The sequence below is a fragment of the Apiotrichum porosum genome, assembly GCF_003942205.1.
Source record: "Apiotrichum porosum strain DSM 27194 chromosome Unknown scaffold_4, whole genome shotgun sequence".
Classification (NCBI taxonomy): domain Eukaryota; kingdom Fungi; phylum Basidiomycota; class Tremellomycetes; order Trichosporonales; family Trichosporonaceae; genus Apiotrichum; species Apiotrichum porosum.
The window spans coordinates 296,569-321,096 of NW_021167111.1; the positions used below are offsets into that span (position 1 = coordinate 296,569).

Here is a 24,528-nt window from a genome sequence, read left to right on the forward strand (position 1 = left end):
ACCGTGGGTATTAGCCACTCCGCCGATGTCCACTCTTCTTTAAAGCAGGGCCCCAGCGAGAGTGGGAATACCTGACCCGTCCCCACTGGACCCCACCAGATCACCCCGCCCGCAGCACTCCAACATAAAAATGCCTTCAACTATGCTCAGAGTGGTTGCGGTATCCCTGGCGTTCGCCAGCACCGTCGCTGCTGGGAATGTCGCCACACTCAAAGACTCGGACGGCCTCTGCTGGTCGGCGTGCAGCGATGCTATCGGTTCGGTCACCTTTGGCGACAGCGACCCCACTCTGGACTACTACCCCGGTCTCGTCGCGTCAAAGGACTACATGACCTCGACTGTGCTCTGCATGGACACCTACTGCCCAGCCACCAAGTTCTCAGTCGATGGAGGATGGGAGCTCTTTGCTTCGTATGCCAAACAATATGGTGACGTCCCTAGCATACCAACGGTGGAATCTGTGCGCGCCGAGATCAACAAATCTGCTGTCGTCAACGTCGACGTTCGTGACACCGCCAACCTCCTACCCATGTACAATTCTACTGTCCTTATCGCCCAAAACAACTTCGATGCTGGTCTCAGGACCGAGGTTTGTGTCCTTTGTCAAGTCTCGTGTTTGCTGTCAAAAACGCTGACAGATTTCTAGCTCGTCTGGGCCCTTGAGATGAGACAAGTGAGTGGCATTTTTGCACCTTTTAAACAGGCACAATATCATTGTTTATGAATTCACCACCTTGACGTCTCCCATCTGACACCTCACAGCACCACGCCTACGGCTGGACCATGTACCTGCTCCTCGGAATTATGCTCGTCATCGGCACCGGCAACCGTCTCTTCGCAGCCTTGTCAAAGCATGTCAACCGAGGCGACCCCGAGGACATGCATCTTGGCGCTCCCGTTCGCGACACCCTCATCTCCAAAGTCTACACCTGGTACCTTCGCCGCATCGCGGTACCTGCCACATTCGGTTACAGGCACATGCAGCCTTGGGGCTGGCTTTCCATTCCGACGCGTATCCAGGCCATTCTGGTGAGCAGGACTGAGTCCCCCCACCTTCACCCTCCCCCTCTCACCACAACCAACAACAATGTTCAGACGCTGACGAAATAGGTCTTCATTTATGTTGCCCTCAACCTCATTTTCACCTGCACAGGCTACGAGCTCTTTGTCGAAAACATGTAGTGGGTACTGAGATGTGGAACTGAGAGAAGCTGGCACTGACCAAACAGCTGGTCGTCAAAGAGCATCCAGCTCTGGCGGTACGTGGCCGACCGCACGGGAATCATGGCGTTCTACAACATGCCGCTTCTCTGGATCCTTGCCGGCCGTAACGACGTTCTCATTTGGCTGACTGGATGGTCTTACCGTGAGTTTGCCACTGCTGTGGCCAACCACTCAATCCAGTCATTGGGACTGACGGGTTTCAGAGTCGACCAATGTCTTCCACCGTTGGGCAGCTCGCGTCGCTACTGTTCAGGCTATTGTGCACTCTGCGTGTGTATATCTGAACTTCGTTTATCCCTCAAACTGACCATAACCAGTGCTTACACCTGGCTCGAGCTGGACTATCTTCCCTCAATGTTCGCATACGAGTACTGGGCGATGGGCGTGTTCGCCACTGTGGTCATGTGCATGATGCTCCCCTTGGCCATCCGCCCTTTCCGCGAGAGGATGTACGAGACCTTCCTCATGCTTCACATTATGATGGCACTTGCCACCCTAATCCTCCTCTTCTACCACGTCAAGATCTTTGACGGCGAGTACGATGGCTGGCTCTGGGCCTGTGTCGCTATCTGGGTACGTAAACACTGCCTACGGCCCATGTTTTGCACGTTGAAATTGACACACGCCAGCTCTTCGACCGCGTGCTCCGCATCGTCCGCGTCCTCGTTCTGTCTTACAAGACCTTCCGCTCGGGTGGTAGAAACACTGTTGCGCGCATGACCAACACGTCCGACTCGGGACTCATCCGTCTCTCGGTCGAGTCGTCGATCCCGATCAGCCCCAAGCCTGGCAGCTACTATTTCTTGTACACGCCTCGTTCTTTTGCGCCGTGGGAGAACCACCCGTTCACACTCGCATCTTGGACCAAGAGCGCGGACGGCAAGAGCACAACTCTCCATTTCCTCATGGCGGCACAGAACGGCGCCACGGGTCGTCTCGCTCGCCGTATCAAGCGGGTCCAAGGGGGAGACCTCAACATGCGCGTCCTCCTCGAGGGCCCATACGGTTGCAAGCACCCAGTTGGCAACTACGACCATGTCCTCCTCATTGCCGGTGGAAGTGGAGTCACCGCTGTGCTTCCTTACCTGTACGCTCTTTGCAAGGAGGGCCACCGCAATGTCTCGGTCGTGTGGGTCGTCAAGAACTCGCAGTACGCCGCAGACGTTGTTGCCAACGAGCTCTCGCCTCGCCACACCGGTACCGCCAATGTCCGTCTCTACATTTCGCAGGAGGAGGGCGCCACGCCCGATGCCGTGGTGGAGGCCATCCCGCAGATGGAAGCCCAGCCCTCGCATGACGCCGTGACCGGAGCAGAGGGGGCGGAGAAGAACTCGGACGGCGCCAGCAACTCTGACAATGGCAAGGACCTCAGTATCCTCCGTGGTAGGCCCGCGATGAAGGACCTGGTGGCGGAGAGCATCCGCCACCTCGTTGGTGGTGAACGCCTCGCCGTCCTGGGCTGCGGTCCATGGTCCATGATGGACGACCTCCGCCTTGCCATCGCCCAGTCGTACGGTACTGGCGACAACCAGGTTCCCGGCAGCCAGCTCGAGTACTTTGAGGATGCGTTTGAGTGGTAAAGGAGTACAGTGCAGTGAGGAGATAGTGGGAGACTGTGTAAGGAAGGCGAGGTGGCACTGCCAATGGCGGCAGAAAATAAAATTAAAAAAATATCATCAACACAGAACAAAATAAACACGCCTGTAGTCCTTTCGTAATAGCTAAGCTGTGGTCAGTTGGGTCGGGCGTGGCAAGCGTAGACATCGGTAGTATGTAGACGAGCATGTATGTCTTGTCAACCCACCTCAATCATAATACCACGCTAGGTTTCGCTCTTTGTCAGCAAGCATGGCGTGCATGAGAGAGATTTCACGCAGATGGTGTAGTTTTTGCAAGCGGCGGGAAATACCACACCGGGCTGGTGAGTCGCACCCGTGCGCCGTCTTTGGCGGATCATCATTTGTCTTCAGCTTCTTCCCGCTAGCGTTTGTTACCTATTTATCGTCACATGTGCAATGCACTTTAACTAATTATCGTGAGCAGCACCTCGCAGACCAACGCAGGTGGCGGGGTGCTGCGCCCCCGCCACCCCCGGGTAAACTGGGACAACGTGGTCAAGCCAACAACAGACGCGTCGAGGGGCCTGTCCTGTCCTTGCACTGTTGTAGTAGTCGCTGCAAACAACGAGTTCGATGGGGGTTGCGGTGGCCCGATTTTTGCAAGTCTCCATCTGTGTATGGCTCATGCGCGCATCGATCTTGAGAACGGCCGGTCCATGTAGATTATGGATGTGCGGTGATGTCCTTGAGCGTCTTTTTGGCGTCCACCGGAACGTTGAGGGACACCTTGCCAATAATCAGGCATGTACCATTAATACCTCCTTGGCCGGAATTAAAACTGGTTTGGAGTCATTAAATAGCGTGACAGATACGGGTTCCTATTCACATATCAAGTCATACCTCCTCAGATTTCTATTTAACTTCCTTAACTCTTAGAACAGCTTCATGCATGCATACTTTTTTGATCGGAAAGCACTGATAGATGCAGGATACTTCCTTGTACCATTCATAGAGGCAGAACACCACTGAACGCAATATGCACAGAGTAACAGGCTGGAAGTGAACTGGTAATAGTTTGTAATACTTCATAATTGATTAGAAACAAAAAGCTAACAACGTTTTCGTCATTAGCAACGGAATCAAATAGAGTGGGAGGCGGAATTAAATGTTCTTGCGCCAATCAGTCGCTAAACCCGCCGTTCGCTGATAGCCGCACGTTTCACCCTATAAACGAACACAGTCCGTAGGGCAATAGGGCCATAAATTATTGAGCACTGCCTGAAGGAGTCTGGGGGGTTGAGGTTCGATTCCTCGGGATATACCGACTAAATATTCCGGAATGAAGAACCAACACTGGTAGGAAGGGGGTCGAAGGCCGCAATGGGCAAAGCCTCAACCTTTTGCCTCCACATAGCACATATCGAGACCAGTAGTGCTAAATCAAAGCACCACTGTCACCGTTGCTAATAAAAGTAGGGACATTGGTTTGAGATTCGGCCACAAGTACTATCTCCACTGCCCACTGCCCCAACCTCCTACTAGGTCCCGCCCTGCAGTATGGCACATCCAGTGGACGTGGAGGAAGGTGGTGACAAACCTGAAGGTGAGCTGGTTTGCACCCTCTAGGTACATAGACATGCCACTAGCCGGACCGGACGACATGGCGGTGGTGGCCAGGCGCAAGCCTTGGCGGCGCCAGCAGCTTCCCGGTCTTGACAGTTCGGTGTTCCGGGTGTTCCAGCCTCGCAACAACCGAAGTGTAGGAACCGAGACCCGTGCCAACTGTACAGTACAGTACAGTAGTAGAAATTGCTGTTGCTGTTGAATATTGCTTTACCGTATAGGTGGCTTGGCCGGCGCTCGGTGGGGCGGCGGCGGCGGCGGCGGCGTAGAGAAACAGAACACGCCGACCAAGACGCCGTGTGCCGGACGCCGCCATGCGTACACGCTGACATGCTGGCATGCCAACGCCGCGGCGGGATGCGCAGGCCCGCAGGCCCACCACGAAACCCGAGACGCGAGACGCGAACAGTGAACAGCGAACAGCGAGCACGCGCTACGGCTGTGGCGCAGACGGGCTTGAGATCGGGAGGCGGTCCGTGCGTTTCCGTGCCACAGGGCTTTCCGCACGCCCATTTTCTTGATCATTTTTTGGTGATTATTTTATTTTTATTTTTCCGCGTAGTCCGCAGTGGGTCCGGGATGGCTGGAGGAGGATGGATAGATGGATGGATGGATAGATGGCGGTGTATAGGATGTATATAGTCAACTCACCGTTCGCCCCTTTCGGGTCGGGTCGTCGTTCGGTTCGTGTGGCGACGCGTTTGGCGGGGATCTGAGCGTCCACCCTTGCAGCCGTAGATGTCTTGTACACGTCGGCTGCCCCGTTTGCGGGCGTACATGGCGGCGGCGGGGCGAGCTGGCGTGCACCATGGCTTGAGGGTATGGGTGGTATGGTGGTTCAGACGGGCAAGTTGGTGGGAGGACCAGGAAGACCAGGACGACCAGGCGGCCGCCTCATCACTGCTTGGTCGCCTGGGATGGATCACCAGGAAACGACCCGTCGGTTTCCCTGGTCCCAATCGCCCTATCATCAACCTTCCTGTGTACTCGCACAGCCGACCGATGTCGTCCCCATTTGGGATATAGACCATATCTGATTCAACTGGTCGCTGGAAACTCGGGATCAACTTGGACTTTAAATCTCCTTGTAATCCCTGCCGATTTCCCTTTCAGCCGTCCTTATCCCTTCTGCATTGATCGCCAGTTTTGGTTGGGTCATTAAGGTTCAGGAGCATACCCGTACCCAGCACGCGACTGTCACGCTATACGCGCTATGCGCCACCGTTCATCTAGTGAAACGACTGGAACAAGGCCGTGCTCTTGGCAGGCCATGTCGCAAAGCAGAGGGTGGCACTAAGGTTGCGAGGAATGTGCCCTTTGTGATCGTACCCAGTTCCACTGCTCAGCAGACTATTGCAGCTCATCAGTGATCAGTGGCACACGTGGCACCTGCAACACACTCTGCTTTTGAGATAGATAGATACACGGTCGCTTGATTTAACATTATAGCTCAGAATATGCAAGTTGTTGGTTGATTGTTGGGTTGTTGTGGTCGCGATTGAGGTGGTTGATATTTAAACTAATTGTATGGTGCTTCTCCGAGGACGTATTCGATCCACCCCTCCTCTTCGTCCGCGAGGGGCGGTCCTGCCCTCCTTCTTCTTCTCCTCTTCCGGTTTCCTTCATCATTATCATCGTCGTCGTCATCATCGTCGTCGGTCATCATCGCGTCACGCGTCCGGACCATGGGACCCAGTACGCCGAGCTCAGCCAGTGTCATGCGGTAGCTGGGCTCGGCAGCCATCATGTGCTTGACGGTGCCCACCAGGATTGCCGAGACGGCGGGTGGGAGTGGGTCACCGGGAGCAGTGGCCACAATGGCGGCCAGGTCGGGGTCGTGTCCGCGTTCAACGTAGTGTTCGTCAATATCGGAAAAATCATCGTTACGGAGCTTGATCCAAGATTCGCCATCTGGGAACGGTAAGTTGAGGGCCATATCTGAGGGCAGACCGACTTACTCGATGGAAGGGCAATGTTGAGAGCGGCCTCGAGGACCAGAATGCCTAGGCTGTAGACATCTGCCTCGGGGCCAGGTGCGGCGTCGTGGAGGACCTCGGGACAGAGATACTCCCTGTCACCCTCGAGCTCGCGGTCGAGAAGAGGGCTGGGGAACAGCGGCACCTCCTGCGGGTCGTCATAGGTTGGGGTGGGGCAGCGGCTTGCCGAAGTGCCGTGCGGGTGGAGGAAGATGCTCATGCCAAAGTCGGCGACCTTGAGGGAACCTTCACGCGTGAGGAGTACGTTGGACGGCTTAAAGTCCAGGTGGAGGATGCCATTGTTGTGGATAAACTCAAGAGCCGAGCTGAGCTCCACGAGCATCTTCCACACGCGGCCTTCATCCAGGCCACTGGTGTCGCCAAGAGAACCGAGGTAGCGCGCGAGGTCGCCACATTCAGCGAGTTCGGTGCGGATGTACAGTCGGCCACCTTGCTCCCACGAGTCGGAATACTTGACAATGCCCGGGTGGGGGTTGTGCGAGAGCTGCTTGAGAATGGAGACCTCTTCAAGCTGTCGGAGGCGATTCTTATGGCCAGTGTACGTGCGGCCAGTTTTGATTGCCCAAAGGTCACCGTCATTCTTGTGTCGCACCTTCCAGACGCTGCTGAACTCGCCACTGCCCAGAGCTTGAACCAGGGTGAAATCGCGCTCAAAGCGACCGGCGCCAGCGGCGCGTGCGGCGTCGGTCATGAACGTCTCGGCAAAGGCGGAGTCCACCGCTGGCGTGCTGGGCACAGGACCGGCCGGCCCGGGGCCACCACTGCTGTGCGCGCGGAATGTGGAAGCAAGCATAGGGTTAGACGCACGGACGATCGGCCCGCGTGACAAGACTCGCATACGACCACCAGTGCTCGCCATGGGGGTACCAGTCGGCGATGAGGTAGAGTCGATGGACATGCGGCGGTCAAAGGGGTAGCAGGTACGCGACACCGTCGGGGACGGAGTCGAGATGCCAAACTTGGGTTGCACAGGGATAAAGGGCAGGGCCTTGGTGGGCGTTGCTGGGGATCCGTTGTCGCTGACCATGTCGGCAGCGCTGCCAATGCTGCCCGAAGAGTTGAACATCGAACTACCCTTACGGCGCAGTCCACGCGTGCCACCGATACTACTTGCGGTGGAGGACATGCGTGCATGACCAGCCCCAACGGGTCGACGGAAGGGGGAAGTCGCGGTGATGTCACTGGCCGTAGAGTTTACGCGCGTGTGGCCCGTGCGTCGGAATGGCGCCGACCGGAAGGGTCGGATAGGAGACAGCTGGTCCGGCTCGTCCGAGTCATCCAGCTGGATTTCTTCAGTGTCGGTGCTGAACCCATGGAGCGTGCCAGCGGCGGCTTCGGGCTCAGTCTTGGCAGGGGTCCAGCTTCGAGTCTTGACCATCTGCTGGAACCGGGGCAGACTCATCATCCGGCCGCCCTTCTTCTTCATAAGTCCGGTGGAGGCAAATGCCGCAGGAGAAGGCTTGTCGTCGCCAAAGAGCTGCGAGACTGGAGTGCCAAAAGTCGGGACGGAAGAATCGGTCACACCGCGGTGAATCTTGGGACGAGGTGGGATTCGAGCAGATTGCGAGCGTGTAGGAGTGGCTTTAACCGCCTTTGGCGTCACGCCGTTGCGCTTGTCGAGACGAGACCTCAGTCCGAGTGTAGGAGCAGAGGGCGACGACGGAAGGCCGGCTGGCAATGGCCTGTTGGGTAAGGACGGCACGGTCGAGCGGGCAAGCGAACGCAGGGGCGACAGGTCCAGGTCAAGGTCGTTGGGTTCGCTCGAGAGGTCGGGTGGTTGTGGGCTTCCCCGCCGGTGGTTGGTGGAGCACAGCTCGCTCTGGGTCGCGCGCTCTCCGCCACACCTAGCAAGGAAGGCAGCAAATGCGTCGCCGGTGCTGTGCGAGTTGGGCTCCGAGGTCCTCCTTTGGCCCAGGAGAGGAGCGTCCGAGACGCTAAGGAAGCCATCATAGGTGACGCCGCGAGTGGTTCCGCGTTGGCGACTATCGACGGCGCGTCGGGCAGAGTTGACGCGACGTGGCAGGAAACTGCCAGCCGAAGGGGAGCGCATGGGGATGGGGTCGGCGGAGGTGCTTGCTCCCAAGTTTGGTGACGGCATGCGGGCAAGCCTAAATGGCTGCACGGGCGAGTCTTCCTCGCTACTGGAGCCAGGGAGAATCCGGGTTGGGAAAGGAGGAGTGAGGACGGGGCTAAGAACGCGGGCGGAAAAAGCCGACCCTTTGCCCTTGGGAGCAAACAATTGCCTGTTTGGTGTTGCCGGGTTGTGGTGGTCGGCGTCGCCAAAGAGATTGGGCTCATCGTCCCAGATGCCTACCGTCTGTCGCATAGACTGCTTGGCAGCGTAACGCTCAGAGGAAAGGAAGGAAGACGCACTGGCGCAACCTTCACTTCCTTCGTCCGAGCTCGAGCTTGGGCGGGCGCGAAGTTGGCCAGGCGACAGTGTTGTGTTTTCATTGTCCTCCATCCACTCTGCCGTGTCTTGCCACTGCACAACGAGCCCCTGGGGCTCCTTTGGTCCACGTGCGGCCCAAGAAGGAGAGCGCGAGTCGTAAGGGTAACGCGACTTGGTGTTGAACGGGCTTCCCAACAACGAGTGAATGACGGGCATGGGTGCCGTGTTGGGATATGTCAGCTCACGAGCGAGAGGAGCGGGAGTGTTCATCCTGCGCATGTGAGGAAGGCGGCGGGGAGTGTCGGTGACAGTCGAAGGCGTCGGCAGGGGCGGTGTGCTCGAGCTCGCGAGAGTCATGGCCTCGGGCCACAAGTCATTTCCCAGTGGCGGGGTGGAGTGAGAAAGAGAAAAGTGGCTCAGTGATTGCGACAGCTGTACACCATGTCAGCCTTAGTCAACAACCAGATATCAAGCTTACCAAAGGCACCGACAATTCACGACGACGCTGAGACTTGTCTCGAGCTGGACTGCGGCAGGGGCTGGTGGCGGGATGCGCACAAGGCGCTTCGTCTCCCCACTCGCCAGGCGCCGGTGCAGCAAGAGCAGACGCCAGAGCCATGCTTGCTCCTCCTGCAGACCTTGTCGACGCTCGCGACGGTAGCGGGAGGGGCGTAGCAATTGGGGTGCGCACAGAGTCAACTACGCGGTCGCCCACCTTGTCAAAGTCGAGTGAGCGGGGGGACGGCGACGAACGAGCTCGTTTGGGCGAACGACATGCACAACTGCCATCGTCCTCGGAGAACGTTGGGCGGCGCGCAGATGCGCCGGGAGTAACTGCCGGGGAGGCAGGCATGGCGAGTGCGGTGGAGACGGAGGCAGACGCGTCGAGCGATGAGAGTGGTGGCCCGTAGTGGGTTTGTTTGTGGTTCCAGCGAGAGAGAGAGTTGTGGAATGTGCCGGGGTGTGGGAGACTAGGCCAAGGCCTCCAGGGCCGATTGATGATAGTGTGCGTGTATGTTTTGTAGATGTGCGTAGATGGAGGATTATATGGGGGGAGAAGAACGAGTCCGTTGTTGTCGTTGGTGTTTTTTGTTTTTGAGATTGAGAAGAAGGGAATGAAAGCGGGTGTGTGTGAGAGAGAAGCAGAGAAGACTCTCAGCAGCGGTTGACCGGAGTTGACGGTGTGTGTGTGTGTTTCTGTGTGGGCAGCAGCCGCGCAGCCGCGGCGGGGGGCGACGCGTGGGCTGTGTGGTGGGGGGAGAGGGGGGGCCAGGGAAGACCGCGCGCGCAAAGGGACGACGCCACCAGCTGGCCAGGCACACAATCCTGGGCAGCCGGACGGGGGGCGGCCGGGACCAAATATTGCCTCGCGTCGCATTTCCAGGCACGGGCGCACTCCCTCACCGCGTTGACGCGTTTCCCCTTTTCACAGTCTTTTATTGCACACGTCACGGAAAAGGTGGCAACAATTTACGTAATGATGTTTTCCACGTGTGCACGCCGTGCCCACTAGCGCCCACTGTACGTGCACCGTGAGAGACTTGGAGAGCTAGCCCGTATTTGTTCTTCCTGCTGCATTGTGCATGGGCCAACAGTTCCAAATGGTTCGTCAAAGGCTGCAGCGAGACCATGCTCTTCATACAAGATGCAATGCAAACATGCAAGGCAGCACATGCAATGCTGACTCGCAAAACATAACAATTGGGTCGCGGATCTGATCCAAACGCCATACAAACAAAGAAAACCGCTCTGGGGGCACTGATCGCTCAACGACGTCATTTGCATTGTGATTATTGTTGTCTGGTCCACCCCCTTTGGGTTTTGTTCAACTCACTCGCCGACCCATTCCAAGTAAACACAGCGCTCCCCCCCCCCCCCCCCCCCCCCCCCCCCACCTCCCCATCCCAAATCATCTCTGTGTCGTGGCAAACCCTTTGGTATATCGTCGTCTAGTCCCTTGCAGAGCTCTCCCACTGTAAGCATCTATTCTGTGCTCGATACACAGCTTGAAGTCTGACACGCCCATCACAGCCACTCTCCTTCAAAACTCTGCCCCACGATGGCTCCCAAGAGTGCGTCCCCCCCGCCACAAAATATTATTTACTCTTGCTAACCCATCTCCCAGCCACATCCAAGCCCGCGACCAAGGCCAACCAGAAGGCCGCCTCCAAGCCGGGAGCCAAGTCGGCCAAGGCATCTGCATCTGCGGCCAAGGCCAAGCCCGCCGGCAAGGCTGCTCCCAAGGCTGCTGCGGCAAAGGCTGCCGCAAAGCCGAAGCCCAAGGCCAAGGCTGCCGACAAGAAGGACAAGGCCGCCGCTGACAAGCCCAAGGCCAAGGCCACCAAGGCTGCTGCCGCAAAGCCCAAGGCCACCAAGGCCGCCGCTGCTAAGCCCAAGGCCGCGAAGAAGGAGAAGAAGGAGAAGACGCCCGTTTCCGAGCCCGAGAGCGAGGCCGAGAGCGAGGCCGCCCCCGCCGCCGAGGACAAGCCCAAGGCCAACGGCTCGTCGCCCGAGCCCAAGCGCAAGGCCGAGCGTGCTCCTGCTCCCCCCAAGGCTCCTGCCCCCATCAAGCGCCGCAAGATCACCAACCGTCTCAACGAGCTGCCCTTGCCTGGTGAGTCTTGAGCGCGCCAAATTCTGCAATCCACCTGGTGGCTCCGGCTGATCGATTTCTTAGCGTCCGAAGGCAAGCAGGTCTTTGTTTGGGGTACCGGTGACATGGGCCAGTTTGGTCTGGGCCCCGACGAGCTCGACGAGAAGCCCCGCCCCCAGTTGCACAAGTGGTGAGTTGGACGCAAAGCGTATAACTCCCAGAATAGACGCTGATGTTTGTGCTAGGTTCCAGGAGCAGGCCGAGGAGGGCGAGCTCGGCTCGCCTGGCGGCATCGAGACCATCGCCGCCGGTGGTATGCACACCCTCGCCATTGACCAGAAGGGCCAGGTGCGCTCGTGGGGTATCAACGACAACGCCGCTCTCGGTCGCAACACGGCCAAGATCCCCGACCCGGAGAACGCCGGTGGCTTCCTCCCTGCCGACGAGTACGAGACTTGGCCCTTTGTCATCGAGGCTCTGGTCAAGGAGAACTTCCGCGCCGTCAAGGTCGCTGCTGGTGACAGTGTCTCGGTCGCCGTCTCGGACAAGGGTGACGTTCGCGCATGGGGCTCGTTCCGCTCCAACGAGGGTCTTCTTGGGTTTGACGGTGTCCCCGGCAACTCCCCCTTCCAGTTCACTCCCATCGAGCTCCCAGCACTTGCCCGCGTCGAGGTTGTCGACGTTGCCTGCGGTGCCGACCACGTCCTTGCCCTTACCTCCGAGGGCCACGTCTACGTCTGGGGTAACGGCCAGCAGAACCAGCTCGGCCGCCGTGTCATGGCTCGTCGTCAGTTGAACGGTCTCGAGCCCGAGCGCCTGGGTCTGCGTAACATTGTCCACGTCGCTGCCGGTATGTTCCACTCGTTTGCCGTCGACAAGGACGGTATCGTCTACGCCTGGGGTCTGAACACTTTCCGCCAGACCGGTATCGCCGACGAGGACGACGACATGGTCATCCGCCCCACCATCGTCGACGCTCTGTCGCCTGCTCTCCACAACGGCTCCAAGGTCACCCAGGTCGCTGCCGGTGAGCACTACTCGCTCTTCCTCTTCGACAACGGCGAGGTCTACGGCTGTGGCCGCTGCGACGCCAACGAGCTTGGCCTTGCCTCGGACAACCCCGCCCAGGAGGGCATCAAGGAGCGCCGCGCCGAGGAGAAGGCCCGCAAGGAGAAGAAGGTTGTCGACGCCCAGGCCGCTCTTGACAAGATCAAGGCCGCCGACAACGCCGACGAGGAGGACATCGAGGAGGCCCAGGCCAGCCTCGCCGAGGCTCAGGCTGGCGTCAACATTCCCGGCGACGACATGGTCCCCGAGCCCGTCCGCATTGCCTTCCCTCCCATCCCCGAGTCGTACGAGGTCGTCCCCGAGCTCGGCGCCTGGTCCGACGAACCCACCGTCAACCCCATCGCCCAGCTCGCCGCGGGAACCCGTCACAACCTCGCCGTCTCCCGCTCCGGCCACCTGTACTCTTGGGGTCTGGGTAACGGTGCCCAGCTCGGCCTCGGCTCCGAGGAGGAGGCCGAGACCCCCACCCTCGTGCGGTCCAAGCAGCTCAGGCCGTACGACTCGGTCGCTCCCAGTGCTGGTGGCCAGCACTGTGTCCTCCTTGCCAGGATCCGTGCCGACTAAGAGACAAGAGAGAAGAGCAGATTCGATCAAACGTTTCCAAAATCCAACCGACAACGACGAGAAACATCCCCTACCCAACCCAACCAACCACCTTTATTTCCTATTTTTCCAGCTTCGTAGTTTTAGCTTCTGTCAAAGTAGAATGGATACCCAACCTTACAGCAATGCATGGACCAATGGAACCGTGTTGGGCGAGCAAGTGCGCGCAAGCTGGGTACACTGACGCTGACTGCGTGCGGTGTCTGTCATTTTGGGATGACCGTCAAGAAGCCAGTCAGTCTCATGTGAGTTTTGCTCAGATCCACGAGGTCTACCGAGACCTGTTTACATGACGGATGCCCCGGTACCCTCGGGGTCTCAACTCCCCGCTATCCTCCTCAATCCAACGGGCCATGGTGTCGAAGCCGCGAGCAAATGGTTCAGTGGCGAGACCGTCCCAAACCAGACCAACGAGACAGCGCGACAAGCTCGCCCAGGTGTTCGAGGGGACCATCGACAACCAGAAAAAGAGCCTAGCCAATAGCCAGGGCATAGGTGAAGGCCTTCTCCTGGATGAAGGTGATGGCAGGTGCCGCCATCAACCCGAACACGGTAAGCAGGAGACCGCCATAGACCAGGCTGGTGTGTCAGGGAACCGCAGACGCTTTGCCACGGCAAAACTCACTCGAGCTGGAGCTTGAGGATGACACCGATAAAGATAACCGAGGTGACCGCCGACGCCGTGGCTCGCACTTCCATCAGCCTTCAGAACCGAAAGACTGGACATACCTTGCTCTCGACGACGAAAGTCGGCAAGAAGAGTGGCCTCTACACGCGCCAAAAGGTCGTCAATGTCAACAGGGGGCGCGGCCACACCGCCCTCCTCGGAGGGGCCACGGGGGTGATGGCGACGGAACTGGGTGCGTCAGCTTTTAAACTCGACTTTGGCCTAACTCACCTGGTGCTGGGTGGCCATCGTGAGAGCGCTCGAGTGAAGAAGTGTAGAGTGAAGAAGGAACAGACGGGGGCAGGATTCAAGGCAACGTGTGCGTAGCAGAGCATTCCCTTTTGAACGCCCCGTTTGCGGGCGGTCAGACTCCTTGCCGCTACCACACATTTCACATAACGCACACGGTATGATCAGCAGGAGAGAAGGGACAGCAGCCTGTCCGTGGATCCGTGGTGAGGGCGGGTGTCGGGGAGAGTGACAAAACACCAGCACTCCATGCCTGTTATTTCGGCCGACGTTTGGGTACAAGTAACATCTATATATAGAGTCTACCAGAGATATCGTTGCGGTCAGTGGGCCAACTTGCTCAAGGAGCAGGTGGTGCAGGTGCCGCACCGAATGTGGCACTTATAGACAACCCGTCGCTCGCGTTTCACTGGCCCACTGGGGTCGCACCATGGACACCGTGTACCCGGGGCGTGCAACGATTTCCAACATCGGGACGCGGGAAACGTGCGGTGTAACGTGGGCTGTAAATGCATCCCACTGCAGTAACCGTGCATCAACCGTGCAAGGCCGGCTCGCAGACCAGACGCAGCACGTTGACGGAAGCGGAAGCACTTCCTGCTCCGGCAGGGCTCACCGACATCATTGCCTGGTAGCATCCATACTCCATACTCCATCTCTGTCAAGATGCCCGTACTGCAAGGCTTCAAAACCATATGGAATCGACACCCGGAGTGGCACGAGCGTTACGACTTTGCTGTCACCGAGCCCCCAGTCTATTCAACGACCTACGATACCAAGACCCTGACGTATCTTGACCCCACATTGTGGGGTCTGCTTGGGACCCACGCGCCATTCTTCTTCTCTTGCTTTCACTGGATAGACGACGACGGGGAGCAGCACACGGTACGTGCGGTGGTTTGAGACCCGATCAACATGTCTTAACTCTGCTGCAGTTTTGAACGTGCGGATCTAGTCACGGCCTTCGAGACGCTTCTTGGGCACTGGGAGCAAGGGTACTATCTGTATCAAGACATCTGGTTCTGCCTTGAGGAGACGCGCACGTTGGTACCGGACGGAGACGCTCTGTGGGCACATGTCCTTGAGTTGGAAAACCAGGTATTCGAACATGGCCGGCTCTACCACAAGCTTGCAAGTGAGAGAATCCCCACCCACCATCATGGTATGTTTTGAGGTTAACGCGGCAGCTGGTTTCGCCACGTTTCTCGACTTTTTGGCTGACGACGAAAGGGCACGCGTTATCCCACCCCCGTTCTATCGCTACACTGAGCCACTTGACGCCGACACTATTCGCGCCAGCCCCGTCGAGTTTGCTGAAAGGCGTAACGGTGCCGTGTCCGACTATCTCTTCCGGGTGACACTCTTGCTTCAGCGTGGTGACTGGCCCGTCGATTCCCAGAAGGATATCGAGTGGCAGCACCTCATGCCTGAGGCGGTCCGCAACTGTGACTTGCTTGCAGAAAAGACCGGAAAGAGGAGTATGCACGACATTTGTCTTGGGCGAGGCGGTGCCCGCGTTCGGTACGCCCAATGCTGCGTACTGTAGCTGACAGTCACAGCCGATTCGCCTTCCGAAGTCAGCAACCTACCACTCAAACCTGAGCTCCCATACCCCTCTTGAGCGAGCGATGCCATGGGAATCAAACGTTTCTCTTGCCGTCTTGTGGTGGCTCTCCCATATCAGCCTCCCACCACCTTTGCCAAACCCGATACACCACGCCGGTATTTCGTTCTTCAGGGCCTTCAAAAGGCCACCTCCCTTGTTCCTTCACGGTTGCCTGGCTCCCCCAGTCCGAGCCCGGCACTCACCAAACGTGCATTGGCTTGTATCTATGTACCTTGTACTTTCATCTGTATCCACCACTGCCCGTATCCTGCTCCTGCCGGTCACCATCATCGTGACGTCTTAGGTGGTCGCGGGACACCATCTTGACGCTGTCTCGCGCAGTGTCTCCCGGCGCAGTACGACTGATGTGCGAAACGCTGTCACCGCCTTTTCCATGCTATCAGCGCGGTCAAGCGGCTCGTACGTTGCGACGCATCGGCCAAGCTGAAGACTGACAGGCTGAACAAGACTGCATGCATGCATAAAGCGCCTCCTTTGTCTCTTGTCAATTTCTGTTCGGGGCTCATACGATCCTCCTCCTCGTCTCACGTCGGTCTGACAACGAGCACACGGCGCCCCCAGGCGTCACTGGCTGTGCCCCGGTTAACACGCCGTCTCAGTCTGGTGGAATGGTGGACGCTCACCTTGGGCCTTGGCCTGCTAATCGCGGCAATGGAAGCGGCACCAGTAGCGGTCATGATCGACATATGATAGGGTTGGTATGGCCAAATGTGCAGCAGGAGCAGGAATGGTTCCAAGCGGTCGGTGGAGATTGAGTTTCAGTTGGGTACGGAGGGTGTTGGGGCGAGGTCCAAGTGCGAGGCCGACGTGGGAAGGTACACAGCTGATGTGAGTCGACTCGAGTGGCGATAAGGCTGTTGGGGAGATAGCGACCAGATCTGGCCATCAGCCGTTGGTAGTGAGGCATGAGGAAAGCCTTGTAGGGAATAGGCGGGCCATCGTCTTCGACGTGTGCGCCTGCAGGTCACAGTCCCGTCACAGTCAATTGTCCATCTCGCTTGAGCGTGCCACAGAGACCAAAAGCCACGACCAAATGCATGGGGAAAATGAGGCCCACCGGGGGGACACAATGATACAAATTGAGAGGAGAACACCATGCAGAGGTACGCTGAACGCGGGGAGGGTTGGGAGAAGGGGTTTGGCTGGCGGGGGATCATCCACTATTGTATCTCGTCACTTCCGTGTGTCCGTTTCGTGTCGCGTGCTTGTCGTAAAATAACAACCGTTCAAACAGAGAACTGGACCTTGCTTCTACTCGTCCGCTTCATCACTGACGCGACGCACAATCTCGCTCATGGGGCGGGACACGATCCTGTCGCGGTCCATCTCGCTCACTGGGCGTCCAGCGCCGACGGGAGAGTTGCGGCTGGACCCCTGGCTGCTCGCGTGGGATGCGCCAGACGTGCGCGTCCTGTTCCGGAACATGGCGTTGAGAGCCGCCAGCTTGTCATCGACGGGCACCGAGTCGGTGACCATGCTTGCTGGGCGCTGCTGGAGAGTTGGACGGGGTGGGGCCGGAGCGCTGGTGTACCCGCCAAACGACTGGCGGTTCGTGCTCGAGCTCAGTGGGGGCGAGTGCATCTCGCGCATAGGGGATCGGGCAGGCGAGGAAGGCGCGGGGGAGCCGGGGGTAGCTCCGTCATCGGAACGACGGTCGAGGGCACGCCAGACAAATGTCTGCGCTGCAGGGTTGAGAATGGACGAAATGGCTGCGCGGACCTCCACCTCGTTCTCGGGGCTGATCTTCATGAAAGCGTGCAGCTCGTTGAGACGTTGTTCCGAATCGCGCGTGTCCGTCAAACGGCGCACGAGACGCTCAGAATCGCTCACGTCCCTAGGCGGCGACTTGATGGCCGCGGCGTCGGGGAGGACGACGCTGCTGCGGGTGCCGGCAGACGAGGTCATGCTGATGGGACGCTCAAACGTGCGCTCAAGACGTTCGCTGATGGGCCTCTCGCGCTCACCGTTGGCTCTCCGTGGGATCGGCTCGACAATGGGCGAGGGCTGTGCGGGAGCAGCCGGTGCAGCAGCCACGGGTGTGGGAGCGGCCTCGTCGGTCGCAGATGAGATGCGGAAGATGTACGAGTACACAGTCGTCATGTCGGCCTCGGCGCCAAACTGCTCTTGCAAGAGGTCGTAGATGCCCACGTTGATCTCCTTGGTGAACACGATGATGCGTTGGAGGAGCGTCTTGACCACACGGAGTGGCAAGTCGCCGTGCGGGAGGCCGTACTTGGGTCGACGACGCCACTGGACAGGCGGGATGACCTGGAGGAGGTTCTCGATAATGGCAAGGAGTGCGCCTGCCTCAATGCGGTGGTTCCTCAAGTCGGCATCGATGGACCGCACGCGCTTGTATGTGCACTGGAGAACCACGCCAATCTCGCTGGCGACGCTAGCGTCTTGGTTGGGGGTCATGTCCTTGCACAGCTCGGCCAACGCATCGAACAGCATGGTGTACACGACCTCGCGCGAAGGCGAAGCAATAATGGCACTCAGCACTAAGCTCATGTAATCGCGCAAATCGTTGGTGGGCTGGTTGTCCTCGCCCTCAGCCGTGCACCAGACCTCGAGCGTAGCGTAGTGTATCCGGATACCTGCGAACAGTCGCTCGAGACCCTCAAGGCCGAAGCGTTTGACCAGGTGTGGGCGGCTGAACGCAACGTGGATTGTGCGCATGAGGTGCTTGACGCGTCGCATGGTTGCTGGTTCAAGCAGGGCCTCTGGTTGAGGCGAGAGGAGATCCAGTTGGAAGCAGAGAGCGTCCAGCAGCGCGGCTGCCTCGGGCTTGAACGCCTCCTCATCCTCCTCGAGGAACATGGCGGTTGTCTTGAGGGCCTCTGCGGCGTCGTCGACGTCCCGCGTTCGGATAGCCTCAATCGCAATGGCTGCGTCGCTGAGCGGCGCAGGAGGAGGTGGGGGCAAGGATGGGGCGCGGCCAAGCGGCTGCATGGACGGCCGGGGAGCAGGGATAGCAGCCGGAGGAAGCATGGGAAGTGGGGCAGTGGGCGGACCGCTCAGTGCGTCAGGCTGCTGCAGGCGGGATGTGGTGCGCTTGGGAGGCAGAAGAGCGCTTGTTGAAGCACCAGACGTAACGGACAGAGGGCGGGCCATGCCAGAAGGACCAGGAATGGACCGGGCAGGCGTCATGGCACCCTGCAAGCGCGAGGTGCTGGGCGCCTGTAAACCGCGCGATACCGGACGCGAGTGCCCAGGCGTAGACAAACCAGAAGGCATCTCGCGAGAGAGACGATTTGCACTGGGGGTCGCGATCTGGGATGCGGGGACCTTGGCCCGGGGAGACTGCGCGCGCGGCGACATGTTATCTTCCGAGGCAGCCGTTCGGGCGATGCCTGCACCGGCAGCCCCACCAGCCTTGGAAGCCGCAAGCGTTGCCTTGCGATTGGCGAGCATGTCCTTTGACGACTGGGGCATGGCGCCAATGACGGCCTGGAGGGCGCGTGACTCGCCCTGGAGCTGCAGGAGGGCCATCAACGTGAGCGCTGACTGGCGCGTGCCCTGGTCGGCGATACACTTGGCCACGGCTTCGAAGAAGGCGCGGTCATCCTTGCGGAGCACCGAGCCGCGCTTGCGGTACGCCTTCTCAATAAGCTGCAGGCTTTCGTTTTTGCACGTCTTGCCAGCACCCTTGTCCTCGAGACCATGTTGAACGAGCAGTTGCACAACCTGCGATGCCGGGATGAGCTTGTCGAGACCCTCAAAGATGGGGGCCAGCTTGGGACCAAACTTGGCGTCGCCAAGCTTGATGACCAGGGCAGGCACGAAGAGCTTGACCTCAACCTCGTTCAGGCGTTCGCCACTACGCGCCAGCGTGTCGAGCACATTCGTAATGACCTCGAGGCAACGGTTGGCGAGCTGGGTGTTGTTCATGAGCAACCGCACAGCAGCGTACTTGAGCGCGAGGTCGACATTGGCTAGCTGGATGGCCTGTGTCTCGTCCTCTGCGAGACCAAACGAGCCCGAGGCATCCACGTCGTAAAAGTCGGCCACGACGGTGAGAGCGGCCATGAAGTCCTCCTCAGACCTGTGGTCCTTGCTGAACAGCTGGCTCAGCACTTCGGGGCTCGCGTGTCCTTCCATCTGCTGATGCAGGTATTCGAGGGCGTCTGCGCGTGCAGCGGTGTCGAGCGACCAGCGGGCAGCGTCGCGTTTCAGGCGTTGGGTACGTGCCTCGGGAGAAGCGTGCACGAATGGGAGGGTGCGGCCTGATGACGAAGCGACAGGGAGGGAAGCAGTGGTCGAGGAAGACGTCGTGCGCGACGACGCCCCAGGTCCCGCAATTCGCGACTTTGCGATACCAGTAGGACGGTCCTCGCTGAGACTCGAAGTTGGGCGGGTGCTCGGTGCCGAGCCGAGAGCCTTCATCGCGATCGAGCGACCGACTCCGCCTGGTTTGGGAAGGGCGCCGGTGGCCGTGGCGCGAGAAGCCGGGGTGCCCGGAACTCGAGCTGGTGCTTTGACAGACGGCGCGCGAGAGGGCGGCGCGGAAGCCCTGGGAGTGGGAGCAGCAGCGGCGACGGGCTCGGCAGCGGTGGCGGCACCACGAGCGTTCTGAATCAGCGGAAGAATGGTGGCCTTTGACGCCGGCTTGAGGCTCGAAGTCTGGTCCATGACGTGGTCGAAACCGGCGTTCTGGACGACAAAGGGCAGTACAGCCTGGGCTGACTTGCGGACGTCGCCGTTACGGTCTTCGAGGCACGAGATGACTGGTGCAGCAAGTGGCCCGAGATCGGCAGAGGCTGTAGGCGGGTCGATGGCCAGACGCTCGGCAACCCAGCCAAGAACACTGGAACGGAGTGCGGGGTTGGTGCTCTCGAGGCTGGCTGCGAGACCGGTGTACATATGGTCAAGCGAGCCACATGCCTCGGCAATGGCCGTGAGCGTGCTGAGGGCAGTGTTGCGAGTCGTCGCCTTTTGGTCGGCACACACGCTCGCCACGGCAGCGACGAGGATGCGAGTAAACTTTTCGAAAGGCGAGCCCATGCCCGCAGCAATCTTTGAGATGATACCAAGAGCGAGCATCTTGACGGACAGGTTGGTGTCGGCCATGGCCTTTTTGAGGACGGTGGCAATCTCGCCCATGTTGGGCTTCAAGCGCGAGTTTGACTTGACCTCCAACAAAGCTGCGAGGGCCTCGAACGCCTCCTTGCGAACCTTCCAAGCGTCGCTCTTCGAGTCGTTGAGCACACTAGTCTGCGAAACGAGCTTGTCGAGGTCGACGCGGGGGATGATGTCATCCAGAGGGTCACCGCCACCCCCACCCTTGCCGCCCTTGCCAGCAGGTGCAGCATCACGGAGATCGGCCTGCTCGCGTGTTGGTTCAGGAGCGGGTTGACCGTCGACCTTGTCAAACTCCTTGTTGATTGTCGTCAGGAGCTGCGGGTTGAGGTCCTCGATGAAGCCGGAAATGTCGGCACCAACACCAATCTTGATCTGTACCAACAGCGCCGTCGCGCTGGAACGCACCATGGCGTTGGGTGAGCCGAGGGCGGCTTTGACGAAGGTGATGAGTTCGCGGAGGGGAATGCCAGAAATGCCAAAGTCAATGACCTGTTGTTTGATCCAAGTAAGGGCATCGGCCTGGGCCTTGGGCGCCTTTTGTTTGGTCATGGGCTCGTACGCTGGTAGGTCAGCCAGGAGACAACTCCAGCTACCTACATTGTGCCAACACAAAGGCCAAAGACGTCTTCTCGGCAACAGTAGTAAGAGCGTCACCTGATGGCTTCTTGAGCTTCATGTCGCCAAGTTTGTCTGTCAACGGGCCAACAATGAGGGAGGCCGCAGGCTTGCCGAACGACGGACTCCTCTCCGCCATCAACTGCATCACTTGGTAGAGCTTGCCAGAGACCTGAACGGATAAGCGTGACAACAACTTCTAAACGCACCTGGAAGTTCTTCTCGCCCCAGCCCGGCGTCTTGCACAGGAACCGCATCATGACCTCGGAATCGACCTGCTCAGCGCCACCATTTTCTCCAACCCAAGTGACCATTTCGTCAGCCGCTTCCAGGCGCACCTTCCACGCGGCGTCGGCGAGAGCAGTGTGGTAGTTGGCCGGGATGGACTCCTCGGCGCGCGCGGTGGCTTCTTCTGGTGAGAACCGGTACTTGATCGGGTCTGTTGGAGAGGAGGCGAGAGTCTTGGCACCGCCAGACTTGCCAGCCGGCTTGGATGGTCCGGCGGCTGCTGGTTTGGCTGCAGGCGCTCTTGATGGGGCAGCCTTGGCCGGCGAGGATGGAGGAGGAGTGGCATCGGGGGATGAGCTGGGAGGCTTACGCGCCATCAGCCGAGCTGGTGGACCACGTTTAGGAGGTGCGACTTCGTCGAGGAGCTCGTCGGCAGGGGGTGCAGCCTTGGCAGCAAACCTCGCTGGCGGTGCACGTTTGGGAGGGGCCACTTCGTCCAAGAGGTCATCGCCAGGAGATGCAGGTGCAGCCTTGGCAGCAAATCGGGCTGGTGGCGCACGTTTGGGGGGAGCAACCTCGTCGAGCAGTTCGTCGGCAGCTGCAGGCGCTTGTTTCATCGCGAACCTGCCTGGGGGAGCACGTTTAGGAGGGGCGTCGAAAGTGTCCAGCAGGTCGTCACCACCAGATGCCTTCACCGGGGACGCCGGTTTCTTGACAGGAGCGCGACTGGCGGGGGCAGCCTTTGTTGGAGGTGCCTTTGCTGGTGCCTTCTTGGGTCCGCCGACCTTGTAGCGAATCTCAGCGCGACCGAAAGCATCCTTGACCTTGGCAAGCTGGATCTCGGGCACGCTCTCGACGTAAGGATTGAAGGCGCGTTCGCCAAGAATCTTCATCATGGTACCGAGACACTCGGCGGCGGCTGTACGCACTGGCTCGGCACTGTCAGTCAAGAGGGAAACGAGGGCCTCGGCCATAGGCTTGACCTGGTCCTTGCCAGGCGCGTCGACAGTCGCCTTCAAACTACGGTGGAGGTAGTTGAGGGTGCCCTCCTTGACCTGCGGGTTTTTGGACTTGAGGGCGGTGAGGACCTCCTCGACAATGTCCTGCAATGTGGTGGTCAGGAACACTGCGTCCAGAGCCTTGCCGAGGGCCTCGACCACGGTAGCCTTGCGCTCCTTCAATCGTTCCAGCATGCCCATCTGCGTGACGCCGCGGTACCGTCCAAACGCTTTGCCGAGACCACGCGCCAAACCCTCAATGAGCTTGGCAGCCTCCATGACGACGTTGACGTTGGCGTCCTTGTGGCACTTGGTGCCCAAAGTCTGGACGAGCGGGCCGTATGCATCGGCGTTGGTGTCGAGAACTCGCGCGTTCTTGGGGTCGGCGAGCACCTTGTTGCACTCTTCGCATGCCTCCAGTCGCTCCTTCCATTTGGACGAGGCGAGGAGCTCCAGGACGTTGTCGGGGAAGAGCTTGTACACATCCACAGGGTCGAGTAGGGACATTGGGTCGATTTCTTCTGCCGCCTCCTCTCCTGCACCGTCCCCATCCTCTCCAGCGTCTGCAGCCTCCTCACGCTCGCGCTGAGCCTTGCGTGTCCATCGTGTCGGCTTGCCGCTTCCCTTGCCCTTGCCGTCGGCATCCAGAGCGTCAAACGACTTTTGCAGGTCGGTCATTTGCACGGGCTTGAGGTCGGCCAGTGCGGGCATAAGGGCAGGGCCGAGGAACGAGTAAAGCACCAGCGTAAGGGCAGTTCCCTCGGCGCGCACATTCTTGTCGGAATGTCCAAAGATCTTGGGCAGAGCTTTGAGAAGCGGCTTGACGTTGCCTAGACCCGGGACGCCGTACAATCTTGACGTCAGCGACTTCTTGTAGCTTTCAAGCAAGTGTTAATATGCTCACTGAGTGGCCTCTTTCAAGCAGGCTACTGCTCCGGCGATGGTCTTGGGTGCCTTGGCGTCAAGGCCTACCAGCACGTCGGTCTGACGCGTCAGCGATGCCTCGGTACGCCACAGCTGAACTCACAACTACGCCCTCGCCAGTGTTCTCGACCTCGATAAACATGAGACACAGGTCAACGGCCTTCTTCTTTGTCCCTGCACGCGAGTTGCCGAGCGCCTTCTCAACAAGAGATGGAACGACTTCGGTCCGTAGCCTATGACGGAGTCAGTATCAATGTCGGTTATGCACCTGTGTGCGACCAGCAGTGCGGCGGCGCAACACAATCCCACGCACCGTGCGCTAGTCTCGCCGCTGTTTGTGACGATAGCAAGCACTGCTTCGATACCCTTCTCCTGAGCAACGGCGTTGGCATCGAGACACCATTTCTTCCTAGATGAGGCGTCAGCGATAGCAGTTCCTACGGTGGTTTGGACGAGACGAAAACACACAATAACGAGCCATCCGACACGAAGGGTCGGAAGAAGGGATCCGTGTCGCTTGCAGTCTTGGCCGACCCGGCGATGACATCGTTGTACGCACTCAAGCGGGCTTTCCAATTCTGCATGGAGGTCAGTAGAGCTCTGCGCTTCATCTTCACCTTGTGGGTACTGCGTTCAACGAGGGGGATCTGGGAAAAGTCCTCCTCCTGCGGTGGCTCGCCGTCCATGATGGCGGCGCGGCCAGATGGGCCGGGGGCGGCGAAGGGTGTGTCAAGGGAGGATGCGGCGCGGATGGGTTATCCGAGTCGCAATGTCAAACGGGGAGGGGGGGTAGTGGTGACGGCCCGGTGGGTTGGTAATGTGTGATTGCTGCAAGTGAACGTTCGTACAGAAAGGGGTTTGAATGGATTCCTACAAACAGTTCGCGCGTGCACTCGTCTTGTTGACACGCTGCCGTCGCGGGGAGAGAGAAGGACGCGCACTGAATGGAATGCGCTGATAATACACACGTCATTTAATGCCACGTGACTTACTCGTGTGCCCCTTATCCTTCTTAAGATGGCGCTCGCCCCCAGGCACCGATGAGCGCACTCTTCATATTGCATTGCATCTCCGGTTCA

The 24,528-nt window shown here is 59.1% G+C and overlaps 6 protein-coding genes across 6 annotated transcripts; 3 read left to right on the forward strand and 3 right to left on the reverse strand.

Moving 5' to 3' along the window:
- Window positions 1-142: 142 nt before the first annotated feature.
- On the forward strand, window positions 143-2,804 carry EHS24_006841 (uncharacterized protein; the record flags this gene model as incomplete). The annotated part of the gene is made up of 8 exons (XM_028622241.1): window positions 143-589; window positions 647-673; window positions 763-1,029; window positions 1,111-1,181; window positions 1,230-1,366; window positions 1,428-1,494; window positions 1,542-1,797; window positions 1,854-2,804. The coding sequence occupies 8 exons, from the start codon at window positions 143-145 to the stop codon at window positions 2,802-2,804; spliced, it is 2,223 nt and encodes a 740-aa protein (XP_028477133.1).
- A 3,121-nt stretch (window positions 2,805-5,925) lies between these two features.
- EHS24_006842 (uncharacterized protein) lies at window positions 5,926-9,648 on the reverse strand (the record flags this gene model as incomplete). The annotated part of the gene is made up of 3 exons (XM_028622242.1): window positions 5,926-6,317; window positions 6,365-9,227; window positions 9,274-9,648. 3 exons carry the CDS (start codon window positions 9,646-9,648, stop codon window positions 5,926-5,928), a joined length of 3,630 nt encoding a protein of 1,209 aa, XP_028477134.1.
- A 1,206-nt stretch (window positions 9,649-10,854) lies between these two features.
- Window positions 10,855-13,020, forward strand: EHS24_006843 (uncharacterized protein; the record flags this gene model as incomplete). Its single annotated transcript, XM_028622243.1, has 4 exons — window positions 10,855-10,867; window positions 10,921-11,409; window positions 11,473-11,578; window positions 11,634-13,020. The coding sequence occupies 4 exons, from the start codon at window positions 10,855-10,857 to the stop codon at window positions 13,018-13,020; spliced, it is 1,995 nt and encodes a 664-aa protein (XP_028477135.1).
- A 512-nt stretch (window positions 13,021-13,532) lies between these two features.
- EHS24_006844 (uncharacterized protein) lies at window positions 13,533-13,975 on the reverse strand (the record flags this gene model as incomplete). Its single annotated transcript, XM_028622244.1, has 4 exons — window positions 13,533-13,638; window positions 13,685-13,751; window positions 13,789-13,915; window positions 13,958-13,975. The coding sequence occupies 4 exons, from the start codon at window positions 13,973-13,975 to the stop codon at window positions 13,533-13,535; spliced, it is 318 nt and encodes a 105-aa protein (XP_028477136.1).
- Window positions 13,976-15,134: 1,159 nt separating this feature from the next.
- EHS24_006845 (uncharacterized protein) lies at window positions 15,135-15,596 on the forward strand (the record flags this gene model as incomplete). The annotated part of the gene is made up of 2 exons (XM_028622245.1): window positions 15,135-15,420; window positions 15,535-15,596. 2 exons carry the CDS (start codon window positions 15,135-15,137, stop codon window positions 15,594-15,596), a joined length of 348 nt encoding a protein of 115 aa, XP_028477137.1.
- Window positions 15,597-16,853: 1,257 nt separating this feature from the next.
- STU2 lies at window positions 16,854-24,135 on the reverse strand (the record flags this gene model as incomplete). Its single annotated transcript, XM_028622246.1, has 8 exons — window positions 16,854-21,244; window positions 21,282-21,471; window positions 21,509-23,378; window positions 23,430-23,509; window positions 23,553-23,682; window positions 23,763-23,858; window positions 23,918-24,027; window positions 24,067-24,135. 8 exons carry the CDS (start codon window positions 24,133-24,135, stop codon window positions 16,854-16,856), a joined length of 6,936 nt encoding a protein of 2,311 aa, XP_028477138.1.
- Window positions 24,136-24,528: the final 393 nt, after the last annotated feature.